General features: G+C 36.6%; 1 protein-coding gene across 1 annotated transcript in view; it reads right to left on the reverse strand.

The window, feature by feature from the left end:
• The window catches only part of LOC145684456 (uncharacterized), a 173,502-nt gene that overhangs the window by 57,131 nt on the left and 99,648 nt on the right, over nucleotides 1-16,723 (reverse strand). The window contains exon 3 of the mRNA XM_081756865.1: nucleotides 11,928-12,129. Coding sequence (XP_081612991.1) covers nucleotides 11,928-12,129 — 202 coding nt within the window. The remainder of the gene's footprint in view (nucleotides 1-11,927; nucleotides 12,130-16,723) is intronic.

A 16,723-nucleotide genomic window follows, 5' to 3' on the forward strand; every position in this document is an offset into this window, starting at 1 on the left:
TCGCATATGTAATGCCATGTGGAGAGAAAGAAGCTAATATAAGTAAAAGTACCGTAGTGTTTCAACAAAGAAAAAGAGATCCTTAAAGTAGCATGTGCATGAGGATGACTTTTATGATATTTTTTTTTGACACGTGGGCACTGTTATACAAATTGCTTGCAAAATATGCATTTCCTGCTTCGACAGGAAACTGTTGACAAGATTGTTATAAGTAACAGATATGTCAGCATTATATTTATTACTTATTTATTTATGAAATCATAATCAATGAAGTTATTCAAGCAAAACATCGCGGGACAAAATGTCGCGTGAACACACCAGCACAAAACGTCTCCGTAACAATTTATTCAGTGGAGAACATTCAATTAGGAATATTTCTTTTAAAAAATTGGCGAGGAAATTTGTCCCGATTTCTGGAATAATTCGGTGTCATGCTGTGAAGTTGATTACAATGATACATATGCACCATATTAGGGGACTTCCTAGTCCAGTGCAGTGGTTCTCAACCTTTTTTGACTGACGACACACTTTATTGAACGTAGGACATCGCGAAACACCTGTTTGATATTATTATTATTATTATTATTATTATTATTATTATTATTATTATTATTATTATTATTATTATTATTAATGAAACCAATTAGCTTTTATAATAACTCTATATACACTGAGCATTATTGCTACCACTGGAAGGGTTGACTGGTACAGTCTGTCTCAATTTTTACTAAGTATTATTAAATTCTTCATGATTTTTAAATTCTGTAATTCCACGACACATCTTAGTGGACGCGTCGCGACACGTCCGTTGAGAACCACTAGTCTAGTAGTTACAGCGTTGTATTTACGTCCTTGCGGTCCCAGGCTCGATTCCGGGCTGGTGTATCCCGATTTTCAACGTCCACCCAGGCGTCGTGAAGCAAACTGGGGAAAAACGTGAATGAAAGATGGGACGACTACCAGATCTAGAAAGCTCCTGATGCAGTTGTTAGAGATAAAGCGATGCAAAGCGCTGACCATGTGTCCGTTGTTAAATTGGATGTAGTTCAATTGGTCGCTAACATATGATGTTCGAGCGGCTGAAGAACGCAAAGGGCTGTCACACTAGTGGCTGTTTTATTATTCGCCATATAGCATTAAAGTGACATTTTTTTTTTTTACGAAACTTATCATGAAACTTTCCTTTAAAAAAAAAACAGTTGGAGATGGAATTATTTCATTTTTCCATTCTTCACGAATTTCAGGAGGGGAAACTGTGGCTCAGTGGTAGAGCGCTTACCTCTATTGTGTGGGGTCCCTGGTTCGATCCCTGGTTAAGTAAATTTGTGGTGGACAACTTTGTGTCCATGGGTTTTCTCTGAGTACTCCCGTTTCCTCCCACTTTCTCACGCTACTAATTCTTCCATCATAATTCATTTGCCTTAAACATCGTCTCCCTTAACCTAAAGGTCATAATTGTGAGATGTTAAACTGAAATATTTCATTTGATTTCATTTAGGAATTTCAGGTCATTAAGAGAAGCCTGGTGGCATAACTGAAAGAAAATATTCGCCATATTGAATCAGCATCGAGTAATGTTGTCAGAAAAGTTATTGTATTGCGAGCCCCAGTGAGCCCTAATTACAAAATGTCCTTCTCTACTGGGTGCAAAGTCATTTCTGGCGTTCGGATAAGTGTAGTTCGTTCCACGACACTGTTTGTGGTAAGTGAGTAAGGGAATTCTATCTAATAAGTTCGTTAATTTAATTAACCAAGTCATCAATGGAAACGGAAGGAGATTCAAAGAGAAGATACAGTTATCTGGTTCATCTTTAATAAAAAGATGCTGTGCTCAGTTAATGATTGATGTTGGCTACTTAGTAAAGAATTGTTTACCATGAGTTTACGTTTCGAATCTCTAATTGTGAGTGTAATGCAGTATCATTTTGATAGGCCATAATTTAAAAATAAGAAAAAAAAATTGAATGTATTTAGTATGAAGCGTGAAGGTAATTAAGACAAAAGAGCACCCTCTGGTCCTTCTGAATGATCCTTTATGTATACATATATAGTGACCTTAACGCATTGACATACGTGGATAATTACTAATGCAATTAAGAACTGATGTCGCAGCAGGAAACTGAATTAAATTACTTAATTAAAAGCGACATGTTTTCACGTAGGCATTTTGTTTAACTTCCTCGTTTAGGATCCATTTCTTGCTGTACTGACAGGTTCACAATACAAGAAACTTTTTTTTTTTTGTGTGTGTATGTGTATGTTTGTAAATGTGTAAGAACCTTTCATATGCTGTACGTGCTTGAGCGTTGTTGGCCGGTCAACTGTGGAAGATTGGTCAAATAGACGACATATTTCAAAGCCAGGAACCAATTAGTCGCGGACGTCCTGTGTTTGTTGAGCTAGTTAATTTTTGTGGTGTCCACATGTTTCTTGTAATACTTATAAATAAAAGGTGCTCCCTTTTCTTTTTTCAGTACCGTTTTTAGTTATGTGTTGTCGGTTTTTCTTTTTACATAACGGTTTATTAACTTAACATAATCTGTGCCATTAGAGAGACGTTTGGGTGTCTCTTTTCAGTTTAAATATGTTTCTAAAGTGGAGCCCTTCTGTGCCACTCCCACAATTTTTCCTATTAGTCATTTGCACAAGAATACTAAAATATCACCACAAAGTGGTGCCAGTTAACGTTATAAGCATTTCATACTTTTTCTTCTTTTAAAGCTTCCAAACTGAGTTATCCTATGCATAAGTATCAGTTTCGTAGAACTGATGTCCATCAGTGGACAGTTATCAGACTAATAACACGCTAAAAAAATATCGACAAGCAGTTTTTAAAAATCAATTCAGTGTTCTAAAAATAGATTACGTTTCCTCCTGCAATTTTCTATTTAAACTAGAAGTGGTTGAGATTAACCATTCCACCTTTCAACGTTGATCGACATAGACGAAAAACGGTAAGAGATACGAATAGCATTTTTTAAAATCAATTCAGGATCTGAAAGAAAGATACCGGCTTTATTTACATCTCTCTCTCTCTACTAAAACCGAAAGTGGTAGAAATAAACTACTTCCGCTTTTAATATTGACTAGAGAGCAAAAAAAAAAAAAAAAAAGAAATCGACAAGTGATCCTTTGGAGTCAATTCGGTATTCTAGCAATAGGTTTCAGCTACTAAATTAATCCTCTATTGAAACCGGAAGTGGTACAAATTATTTCCGGTTTCAGCGTTGATCATCATAGCGAGAAAACGATAAGATATAGCGACGAGAGGTCTTCTGGAGTCGATTCTACGTCTCCAAGAATAGGTTCCATTCCGTCCGTTAACCCTCTATGAAAACAGAAAGTAGTATTTACAATTTCAACGTTGATAGCCATAGTGGTTCAGTGGTATAGCGCTTATCTCAGGTGCGTGGGGTTGCTCATTCGATCTCCGGTTAAGTAAGGTTGTGGTGGACAACATTGTGTTCGTGGGTTTTCTCGAGGTACTTCCGTTCCCTCCCACTTGCTCATTCCACCAATTCTTTCATTATCGTTCACTTAACCTTAGTCATCCGTATCCCTTGGCCTAAAGGGCATAAACGTGGTACGTTAAACTGAAATATTTAATTTCATTTCATTGTAGCTCCAGGTCCCACTTTAAAGTGCAAGTCACGTCCTCTATAACACGATTTGTTGATAAAAAATATAAATATGAACGAATCGTCGTCGTGTTTAGCCGTAAGGATAGGGCGATGATCTTATTCAAATAAATAAACAAACATATTGTGCTGATTTTAGAAGCTGACTTGAACTTGGCAGTATTTGTTTGTACTCCATTCTTCGTAAGTTATATACCGTTAATCCATAATTTAAAAAAAAAATCTATTTGGTGGATCTTTATTAGTTTTTATCGAAATCACTCCACATATAACGAGAAATAACCAAGAGGCGGCGACGCTCAGCGGTAGATTTAGGATTTAGGAATTAAATTTCTTGGCTCTCAGGATCTATGGCCATGGTAGTGTGTAGGGATGGCCAGTATCAGTTCCTAGTGGAACCGGTTTTCGGGTCTGAACGGATCCGGTTCCGGAACCGGTTTTTCGGATGCAGGTCTGGAACCGGTTTTTCAGATCCAGGTCTAGAACCGGTTCTGAAAACCGGATCTCCAAAAACCGCTGGAACCGAAACTTTGTAACCATCCCTACGCTAAACCCGAGCTGCTGGCAGGCTGTGAACAGTGTGCTAGATGAAATGGTAGAAGCGACAGGCAGGCGGCCATGAGGCGGCCGCAAGTCTCATTTGGTTAAATAAACTGGGTAACTGGCAAACTCATTGACTAAACAGGGAAACTGGTAAATTCATTTGGCTAAACACCCATTGGTGGACTAAAATTTTTTTTCAGGGGGTCACAAGCGGGTCTGGCGGGGAGGGCACACGAGCGTGGTCCCCTTTCCAGTATTTTGAAGGTGAACTTTGTGCCTCCTTTACGGGTCTTTGTGGGCTTTCGGATCCAGGTCTGGAACCGGTTCCTAAGATCCGGTTCTGGAACCAGGTTTTCGGATCCAGGTCCGGAACCGGTTCTGAAAACCAGATCTCCGAGAACCGGTTCCGCCGGAACCGGAACTATGTGGCCATCCCTAGTAGTGCGTCATCTATGAGGGATCACAATATCCGAGGAAAAGGAAGGAAGCAGCCAGGGACCTATACCTGTATGTTAGGTACCATCCCTGCATTTGTCTGGTGTGAATGAGGAAACCCAGAAGAACCTCACTGAAGATGGCTGGCCTGAAAAAAGCTTTTACAGTTTTTCGACCGAGCGTTCGCATTAGGTATCGAACCCGGGATCTCTCGCACCAAGGACAAAAGCGTTGCGACTAAGGTACGCGGGCCACAGGCTCAGTGGTAAAGTGTGTACTTCTGGTACGTGCAGTTCATAGTTTAATCTCAGCTCGCGCCAAGTGGGCTTTGTAGTGGACAAACACTGTGTACGTGTATTTTCTCGAAGTTTTCCCGTTTCCTTGCACTTTTCGTCATTCCCACTTCATTCATCATCATTATCACAGTCTCTGTGAAATAAAATAAATAAAAAGAACCCCAAACACAAAATTGTTTGCTTCCTTCTTAGCTTCGTAACTCGGAAACGATAGAGATTAAAGAAATTTCCACACAAATGGGCTTTGTAGTTTGACGATTCGATTTGACCATTATCTCCTCAAAAATTCAATGTCACACGAAGAGAAACTTTTTGTGTAAGTTAAATGAAGCATGGAGTTATAAGTGCTATGTGAATGAAACACAAAGAATTACTTTATTCGCGTGACGCAGTTACGAAACCTTTTTTTTTTTTTTAAGTTTTTCTTTGTTTCTTTAAAACAAGATTTTCTTTTAAAGTACTTTGTGCACTTCTGAGTGATAAGGCGTAGACTAATACTTGCTCTGGATGTAAAAACGCAGAGGATTTATTGACTTTGAATAGGCCAGAATTATTATCATTTTATGATGATGCTATTAAGCGTAATGTGTGATTGTACGTACATTTTTTTTTAAATCTTGTGCACTCGTTAAACGATCTCATTTGTAGAATTCCTGCTGGGAAGCTGGAATTATGCTCTCATTTGCAGCTCAATAGGACCCCCTTCTATGCGTGCTAATGGCAATGAAAATTACTCTTGGAATTGCACACTGCATCAAATGCCATAGCAAGCGTCCGTTTCATTAAGTTGCTCAAAGGAGATAGATACGCCAGGTGAATACCATTCTTGACTGCTTCAATCTGTCACATCGTAGCAGATTAATATTAGTCAGGAGTCATAGTATTAATTTAATACCTTCGACGTTAAGAACAATGATAAGTAGAATAGCTTTCGGTGTTAGAATCAGAATACATCACTTGTAATCGCATAACGATTCTTTCAGACGGAAACACACGTGGGTGATGTCTGGGGTTACTTACGAGACGAGAAATAAAAGTTTTCTCGTCTTGTAAATTCTTGTTTTGTCTCGATTCTCGAACCGGGGCCGCGGTGGATTAAGGGCAGAGCGTTCACCTGTGGTGCATGAGGTCCTTGAAATGAAATGAAATCTTTGCTTCCCATGTTTTTGCTGGCTAGGCTAAAGGAGACGGTGATCATGAGTAATGCATGAAAATGGTGGAATGAAGAATGTGGGAGGAAACGGGAGAACCCCGAGGAAACCCACGCACCCATGGTGTTTGTCCACCACAAAGTTCACTTGGCGGGGGCTCGAACCAAACCCGGAACCCCAAGCACCAGAGGTGAACGCTTTACCACTGAGCCACCACCGTTCCCTTGGGTTCCTTGGTTGAATCCCAGACAATGTGAGTGGGTGGTAATGTCCGTAGGTTTTGTCGTAGCTCTTCCGTTTCCTCTCACAATGTTGTTTCACCGACTCTGTGAACGAGTAAGGATGGGACATAAAACTGATAGATTTCATTTCATTTTGTCCTGAGTGGAACTTGATGAAACCATTGCTTGCTTGAACATCTCAAATCGTGGAATCATATTGGATACAACAATCCTCATTTTCTGTTGATGATTATCTTTTTTTGAAGCTTGCTTTTATCAGTAAAACTATAATTGAGTTCGGAAACAACACGTAATAATGCTACTCGAAAAAATCTTTCTTCTCGAAAACATTTTCGGGAACACGATAGCCTCTATAGCTCTGATTGACGTTCTTTTTAAGTTTTTGCATTGCAAATAATGGCTCCGCAGTAACTTATCTTTGGTGTGCAGTAGTGTACAGAGATTTTCATCAAGGAGAGAGGTATTCAAGCTTTGAAATTCGTATCTTTTCAGGATTTTTGTGTATATTAATTTAGTAACTATATAATTTTCATAACACCTTTTGAAGGAGGAGGTTAATCCCATATCCCTTCGTCGTACACCACTGTTCTGGTGTAGTGTGATTGGTTTGATTTTAGGTCTTAAAACTCGAACAGGGTTTTGGAACGATTCTAACGATTTGGGAAAATCTTGTTTTGCAACTGGAACAGGGTTTTGGAATGGATTATTCTAAGATAAGATAACTTGTCTTGGAACTGAAACAGGGTTTTGGAACGGATTATTCTAAAGTGAAAAACTTGTCTTGGAACTGGAACAGGGTTTTGGAACGGATTATTCTAATAGGAAAACATTGTCTTGAAACTCGAACAGAGTTCTGGAAAGCATTAAATTCGTATTCCAAGGTATCCTGTATAATAGTATTTATAAATCAACGAGAGGCCAAGGAATTAGAAGCATTTAGTAAGGAGAACAACAGGTTGAAACAATAAGTTGAGGTAGATCATGTGCCCTAAGTGAATATAGAGCGTTAATTTCACGCAACAAGCGCTTGACATATTAATATAATTGTCAACATGTCTTTTTTTTCCTTACAGCATATTGTTATTAAATACCGCAAGAACTTGTATGAACAAAGTGTTAACGTTATATCTACAAAGACATTTTTTTTTTATAAATGCTTCTGTTTGTTGTAACTTGTTTTCTCATGATTTCATACATTTTGTTATTCTACTGAAAAGTAACGGGTAACGCGTTTCCGTTGTTTATTGTAACAAAGAATAAAAATGCGTAATTACCATTGGATTCCAGTTTTTGTGCTGCAGAGGACAATTTGTCTAATGCTTTAAACTGAGTGTAAATTAGGTAATTATTATGTTTTTCCAGCCCATCTATCTTCTTTATGTGTATATTAACTCTAATAATAAGGATACGAAATTCTTTCTTTGAAAATAATACGGAGAGATTATGTTTCTCAGTCTATTAGCAATTTCACGTTGATGTCAAATTATTGTCTTTCATGGAGTCATTTCCTGTTTGTATATATGCACAGTCGACCACTAAAGTGCATACTCAATCTTATTCACATATTTCTGTTAGTAACGTCGGAATAAGTGAACTGATTTCAGTTCAATTTTCTTCGAAATTCATATTATGGATGCGTTAAAATATCAAATAATACTCTCGATAAAGTGGGTGCTTTCCAATATCTAGGATAATATTAACAGTCTAAAACCATATTCACGAAGAAATTAAATGTCGACGAAAAGCAGGGAATTCCTGTTATTATTCAGTTCAAAATATTTTGTCGTTGCGAATCCTATCGAGGAATTTAAAGCTTCAAATATATAAAACGATAATCATGCCTGTTGTGCTATAAGGTTCTGAAACATGATCGCTTACTCTGAGGGAAGAACGTAAACTGAAAGTATTTGAGAATAAGATTCTGAGACGAATATTCGGACCCAAAAGAAACGGGAATGGCGGAAACTTTATTACGAGTAACTACATAATTTTTATGGTTTACCAAACATTGTTAGGGTCATCAAATCTAGGAGGCTCAGGTGGGCAGGTCATGTAACCAGAATGGAAGAAACTAGAAACGTCAATGTCTTAACTGGAAGACCAACCGGAAAACGATCATTAGGAAGGTCTTGGCACAGATGGGAGGATAGTATTAAGATGGATCTCGCAGAAATAAAAATACGAAGTAGAAACTGGATCCAGTTGGCTAAGGATAGAAGTCAGTGGAGAGCTTTTGTGAATGCGGAATTGAATTTCCAGGTTTTCCTTGAAATGAATGGATATGCGCGGTGGGTCAGTGCTAATGCGTTCACCTCTAGTGCTTGGGGTTCCTAATTCGATTCTACCTCGAGCCAAGTGTGTTTCGTGGTGGACATACATCGTGTGGATGGGTTTTCTCGGGGTTCTCCCACTTTCTTTATTCCTCTATTTTATTTATTACCATCTCCTTTCCGTTGCGTAATCGTAGGACGTAAAACTGAAAATTTTTCTTTGAAATCAAAATTTAAGTTTGCATGTTAAATGTGCAAAATTGAAGTGATTAAGTTTAAAGATAAAATGAGATATTCAAAGGATAGAACAAATCTTACGTTGTTACACGTGTTCATACTAGAAAAAGTATTTCTTGATGTATCGTTCAAGTAACTTTTCCAACTATAAGCATGAGAAGCATGTAATATTTCACTAAAGAATTAGTAATTTATAACTGAATCAATCTTCAATTCTTCTTCCTTCGATTTCTGTTCCCGTATGTTTTTTTCAGTAATATTACTTAACGTCTTGAAATGAGCGATTGTCTTGTCCTCAGTGTGAAATTTTTCACTGATACTTTTGCTTCCTTCCACAATCCATTAAGTACGCCTTAATTTCTTCTTATATTCCTCCCAAAAGAGAATACCTGCTTTTACACTTAGAATATGAGGTTTCCCCCCTTTCTAAACTAGTTATGGACTTTACTTGAATCTGAAATCGTGTTATTACTAATTAACAACTTGTACTTTTTAATTTCTACACTACACACGTGTATCGCATTCGGAAGCAAAAGGTAAGCGCTAACTGTTATTCTTGAAAATTTAAACAAGAAGTAAGGTAAATGTTTGTTAGTGGTGTAAAGAGATTCTTAACTTCCAAACGCAGAATAATTTATGTCATTTGAATATTCATCCTGTTTTTATGTTGTTTTTTTTTCTGTTTGAATTAATATTATTGTATATTTCTCCGGTTCAAGAATTTTGAACACATACATGATTCAACGATGTGAAAATGTGATGTAACAATTGTTTTATTATAACTTCCTAGTTGTTTTATATCTTTCTTTAGAAGTTTCATCGGAAGTGTTTATCGTATAATGAAATGATCAAAAATTGAGAAATCTGGATCCATTATCAAAAGTTTTTCAGTTGAACGTTCCACAGTTTTACCATGTAGGCCAGTGTTTCCCAACCTTTTTCAACTTGTGGCACACTACGGGTGTTACTTGGATTCTCGTGGCACACTTATAGATATTATTATTTGCAAATATAAAATACAGTTGTATTTTTTTCTGTGATTATTGATCTCCTCACAGAGAAGAAAGCTCTTTCACTGGTTTTTCAACGTGGTAAATCATTATGCTTATTTTTCATTCTAATTTAAAAATAGGAAACAATTGCAATGAAATATTGGACTCAGGTTTTTAAAAATACGCTTTCTTTTAGAAACTGGATCCAACCTTTTACTAAGAAGGAAGTTCATTAAATAACGAACGAACAAACAAATCTCTTTTACTTTTAAAACACAAATGTAGGTAATTTGTCGAAAGGATTGAATGATATTTTAAATTTTCAAGTTACGAAATAGTTTCCAACAATAAAGAAGCAATAATGGTCATAACAATGATAACAAATACTTTTCTCAACATTAGAAATTTACAGAACAGTAACACGGTATGAAACTTAAAATTGTAGAGTCATGGTAGAGGTTCATAGTAATGTGAAGTACAAATATACATTTTTCCTTACGTTTTGCAATTTGATTGCTATAGAATTAATAATTTTGTTTCGATTCCTCGCGACACATCAGCGGCCCATTCACGGCACACCGGTTGGGAAACGATGTAGGATAATGGAGACGGATGATTAATGAAAAAATGTAATGAAAAGTTTTAATTTAATGTCCCACATTATGCCTGTTAGACTAAAGGAGGAAAAGAAGCTAATGAATGATGATGGAAGAATTTGTGGAATGAGAAAGTGGGAGGAAACGGGAGTACCCCCCGAGAAAGCTCACAGGCATGATGTTGTCCACCACAAACTTACTTGGCCGGGATCGAACTAGGGACTCCACGTATCAAAGGCTCTACCACTGAGCCATCAAGCACCCAAAACGCACCGTTCTCTTGTAATGCAGTTAGAAGTAGCTAATATTCTAATGAAAGTTTCTCTAATGTGGACGTGTTTCTCATGATAGGGTTCATGACTTTATTTCATCAGTGAGCATCAATGAGAACAAGAGACAGCTGAATAAATAATGTTCTGGTGTGATATAATATCTTAACCGATGTTTTACACAGGGTTTCTAAGCAACAACAACAACATTTGAGAGGTGATTCTTGACACCAAGATAAGACAAGAAGTATAGAATAACTTGGGCGCGGAAATCCGTCATTTTGGAGTTATAGGCTGCGAAAAACATGAAAAAATGAACTTTAAAGGTCCATAGCTTCTATACTATGGGGCCTACCGTAGTCGGGACAACACCACTTAGAAACCAGTATGTGCCCTATCCAAATATCCATGTTTCAGCATCCTCGTCTGCGGGCATATAAATTGAAGTCCTCACAAACTACCTCTATAAAAATTGTTGCAGGAGTACCGCAGGATTCTGAAATATGGATATTTTGATAGTGCACATACTAGTTCCTAAATGAAGTCTTGACCTGACTACGGTAGGTCTCATAGTTTTGAAGCTATGGACCTTTTAAGTTCATTTTTAAAAATGTTTTCGTCAGCCTATAACTCGAAAATAACGGATTTCTGCACCCAAGTTAGTCTATATTTCTTGTCTTATCTTGGTGTCAGGAATCACCTCCCAAATGTTGTCTGTGTTGTTTTGAATCACCCTGTATAGTAATATCGTGCCATATTTATATAAAACAGACTATAGAATAACATAAATGGACAGTTTTGTATCCTTCATTTACCTACCTACATGAAAAAAATTATAGTGTACTTTTCTAATTGTGAGTTATTCCTCTGAATTAGCGTTTTGCTCGAAACACCGACTGCATCTTTTATTATGTCGTATTTTCTACAACTCATTGCAATAATGACAATTGCTAAAAGTTATGTTAATATCAGGAATCGTTTAGAGTAAATTTTAATGAAAATTCATTTTTTTGCCCGAAGGAGGAGAAATTTTAATCAACAAATATCTTTATGTTGATCTCACTTTAAATTAGGTTCGGCGCACACGTTAATGATTTGTGTGTACCGTCAAAGCAATTTGTTCTGTATAAGTTATATTGGATTCTAAGAGTTTGTTAAGCGAACAGAAGAGCAGGTGTTTGGAGAAGAACGCTTTAAAGAAAGATAGAATATAATGGAAGATGTTTTTTAGTGACTTAGAAAATGTATTATATCTCACCTGCATGGGAATTCCCTTTCTCCGAGGCATAACTCCAAGCAATCCTGGCGAGATGCTGTTTGGTGGCGTTTTCTCGTATGGCCTTGCAGTTGATATCCTTCCACGCGGTCGAAGCACCAGGCTCTCTCACAAGGTTTTACGCCGAGACAGCTCTTCTGGGCGTAGATCGTAAACACTGGGAACTGGGATTTCGTTAGGGCACCTGCAAAATATAAGTAAAACAGTAAATAAAAGTACTGCTGCTGTCTTAAATGTTACTGTCATTTGTACCTTAATGTATCTTAATTAACCCTTTTAAGTTGTTAGTGCCTATTTTTAGGTACTAGGCTAGTGTTTTCATTATTCGATTAAACAATTACCAATAAAGCTTTTTATATTGGTTTTTCAAGTCTAGAGGCATTGTAGAACACGTTACGTATGGTTTCACGCCTTTCTGCGTCGAGACATTGTATGATGATGACGTAACTTGAGACAGAGAATTTTTAAGGCCTATTTTTATTATTTTTGGCGGACTTACTTTTTTGCACTTAGAAGACTGAAAATTTGCAAATACATTTAGTGTACCCCTTAGTATTCTTCAGATTTTTCAGATCTCTGCATTAAAACGGGTTCCAGAGGGGCAAAAAGCAAAAGAAGGTTCTTTCTAAAAAAAATGCTTTTATCGCGATTTTCCTGCCTCAGATACATGGTGAAGACATGTGAATGGTATCGTTTAAGATTCTGTTCTGTTCTGAAGAAGCCCTAGGGTAAATAGGGATGTCTCTGAAAATTTTTTATGTTACATTCGTGTCTTTTTGAGTAATCTGGGACATTGTGGAGCTCATTGGTAAATATTTTCCCGCCCTTACTATTCAAGATAGAAACTTGAAATTTTGTATACACATTTAGTACACCTCTTACTATTTTTAGTTAATTTTGAAATCTGTGAGTTATCACAGGGGAGGGGGTCCAGAGGGGCTCAAATTTGAAAAAAAAAAACAGAAAATTTCCGATTTATCTCAAAATTTCCCGCATCAGGGACATGATAGGGAAATGTGAATGTACCGTTTGAAAGACTGTTCTGTTCTAAAGAAAATGAGGTACAAACCATGATCCTAGGATAAGTAGAGATGATGCTGTAGCTACTTGACTGAAAGTGTATTTAATTTATCTTAGAAAAACAAAAAATTAAAAGGGTTAAGCAATAATTCTTGTTACAGTGTAGGCGGCGGAAGTTAATTTTTATGTGTATGATTAAGCCCATCAGCTAGAGGTAAGTGTTTGGAAGCTTTGATAGGAAGTCTACTGACATTCCTAATAGTTAAACGTTTCCTATTTGTCTATTCAAGTTTAGCAGACAGAAACTAAGTTTCAGTTGGCCGAGATTCATTGGCCTGTATTTTTAATACATTAAACACTACTAAGTGTGTCTTAATCTGTGGAGTTTAGAAGCATTTTAAACGCCTGGCTATTCAGTTTAAAATCGTATTCTTGTCTGTAGATAAGAAATAATATTCCACATTTTGTGGTTCAGTACGTTCTGTTGCTTTCAAACAGAGGAAGCGATGATAGTAATACGTAATGAGGCTTTTAAATGAAGTGTGTAATTGAATTTGCTGAATTATTTCTCGGTTCGATTTTTGTTTGTTGTAAATTCTACAATTTTGTTAGCGTTTAACGAAAAAAAATGTCCAAAGATGAGAACTAGAGAAAACGATAAGTCGCATTCAGCTAAAATAAAATAAAATAAAATAATAATAATAATAATGTTTAAATTCGAGGAAATACGGAAAAGCTTTTTTTGTTGTTGTAAAGTTGATGCTACAGTGTAACACCACCATTTATTAAGAGTAAACTAATATATACTAATCACGCTTTTCATCATGGTAGTTCAGCTGGTCGCTAATAGATGACGTTGGAGCGGCGCAGGCCCATAAGGGCCGTCATGCCATTGGTTAGTACTCCAAAACAGCCTCTCTAAAAATGATTGTGCAAGTACCGGAGGTTCTGAAAGATGGATAATTTGAATAGTTCACATACCAGTTCCTCAGTGATATCTTAACTCGACTACGATAGGTCCCATAGTAGTGGAGCTATGGACTTCTAAAGTTCACTTGTTTCACGTTTCTGGCATTCTATAACTCCGAAACTATCCACTTTTGAGCACAGGTCCATATGAACTTTTGTTTCTTATTTTGATATGAGGAATTTGTTCTCAAAATATTGCGGCACTTTTTGTAACACCCTATATATGAAACATATATATGCTGTCAGGTAGAAGATTGTGCCTATCATTTGATTTGCTTTATAGTGACATAGTCTTAAAATAGCGAGACGTATAATCCTAATATTGATGCACATACAAGTTGTAAATAAATAAATAAATAAATAAGACCAATATCAAAGATTCTCAAGGTAAATTGCATCTATTGAGCCACATGAGAAAGTTCCGCTACTCTAAGCACCGTACTGCAAGTATGCAGAGGTGAATCATGGTAGTGGGAGATCGGTTTCAAAAAACATACACTGAACACTGATCCAAACAGCAAACTGCAATCAATAACAGGTGTTGTTGCACCGATAAAGCATATTGTGTTGACAGTTGGTTGAATGACGGCCGATAATATATATGTGTGCGGAAGGGAGGAAATTGCTTTCCAATGATGGATGTGGCAGGTTTCCTTATCAGCAACCGGTTTCCCACTTCGTTCTTGTAATGGTTGATGTTTAGCGAATTAGGGGAACGGGTTTTACACATAGATGGTTGGATGCGATATACTCTACAAGCAGACGCGTTATAGAAAAACAAAAGTGAGAAAAGAATGACTTTATTTTGGTGTTGTGCAACAGAGTCATTTATTCCTTCAGTATATCTAGAGTCTTCCCGTTTTGTAGATTTATTGTTATCTAAGATGTCAACATAATTAGATTAAGTTGAAATTTCATATTGTTTACCACCTTTCCGACAGCATTTTACAATGGAAGAGTGAGAGCAGTAAAAGCAAGGATGGTATAAAATACAGGATCTGCCTATACAACAAAATCTTGAAGCCGTACGCCACAGTCTCGCCACACCAAATGTACCCAGTCCGCCCAATTAGATCGCAATGTTTTCAGCCAACATTCGTGGCGGAAACGAAAATAGTCAATCAGACGATGGCTGAAACGAAAGTAGCCAATCAGACGTGCCGATACTTGTTTCTTTTTGGCTTCATTTAGTTAATAGGATCAACATACATTTGGGGCAGATCTTCTGTTTTATAACATCCTAGAGTAAAAGCGAAATTAACATTGTCAAAAATGCTGGGAACCGAAATGAGTCTGTTCTAAGTGATAGTGTAACCCATTTGTTGTATGGAACTATGCAAAACCAAGTAAGATTTTACTTAGATTAACCGAATGCGGAGTTCGATGTGAGGACCTCACGTGTAAGAAGGTTGTTCATGCTACAAGTATACAACGTTCACTAACATCTGTCACATGTGATATTGTTTAACGGCAAAAAATGAAACAAAATCTTATTCACGGTTACATTATATTGCTATTCTGAAATCCGAGTATTTGGTATACGTTTGTAAAATAATAAGAATACTGAGATCTTAGATAATGTTTAGGGACTTTAATTCTGTTTCGGCGCATTGTGGTATTTTTATTAACCGTATTCTTGCTTTTATTCCTATCACCGAAGTTGTTTAGTAGTTCGTTGTTATTTACTTTATTATTATTATTATTATTATTATTATTATTATTATTATTATTATTATTATTATTATTATTATTCGCTATTTTCTAAAGAACGTTTAAATTGGTGGCTCTCTTATATTTTAATTTTTACACTACACTGATTTCTTATACGTTTGTCTTAGGGATGGCCAATTCCGGAATTTTTAATTTCGTGAATGCGGAAAATAAAATCGGAAAAATTCCAGAATTTGCAAACAATTCCGATTTCGGAAAAATTCCGGAATTTTTCCAAATTTTGGATTTTTCTGTATTCCGGAATTTTCAAAATTGCGGATTTTTCTGTATTCCGGAATTTTTCTGAAATCCGGAAAGTGAAGTTTCCGATTCTGGAAACTACATTTTCCGGAAAATTTTGGCTATCCCTAGTATGTCTCTGTTGTCAGTTATTTGTATTTTTATGTTTATTCTTAGTTTTAAAGACATTTTGTTTGCCAAAAGCTCCTTACTCTGTTTGTCCATATTTCCGTCCGGGAGATACAAAATCTCCAGAGCTACTTAATGCATCACCATTAATTCTGTTCAGGATATTGATAATGGAAATTTAGGAATCGAGTCCATTGATAGAGATTATCCATTCAGACGATCCCAATCTGTAGGTATTCAACAATTGGTTCTCCGTGCATTCCTATTAGAGTAATAATGGATAGACTATCCTGTTTGATAGACAACCCTCCATTACTGTTGAGATTAGCGGGTTAGTATAACGGCCAGGATACAATATATTAATCTGTCCCTGGAATACAACGTTAAAACGAAACTCAGTGGCTTTCTATTCAACAAATCAAAAGACTTGACGATTTTATATTTCCAAATATCTATTCACATTAAAGCATACTTCATTTAATTTGTGGTAGAATGCTATATTTAGCGTATGGCTATTCGAGAATGCGTTTCCAATACTTACTTCCGCACCGAACGCGACCTAGGTGGCTACTCGGTAATTTTACTTTCGTCAGAGTTATAAATCGTACTGTGAGCCAGCCAAGGTTTCCAGGTCTTTTTATTGCCAGATCCAGGTCTATAATAGCAGGGTTCCAATACTCTGCAGAAAGTATCTTCCAAGCATCTGTTTT

The sequence above is a fragment of the Thermobia domestica genome, chromosome 4, assembly GCF_964235325.1.
Source record: "Thermobia domestica chromosome 4, izTheDome1.hap1.1, whole genome shotgun sequence".
Classification (NCBI taxonomy): Eukaryota; Metazoa; Arthropoda; class Insecta; order Zygentoma; family Lepismatidae; genus Thermobia; species Thermobia domestica.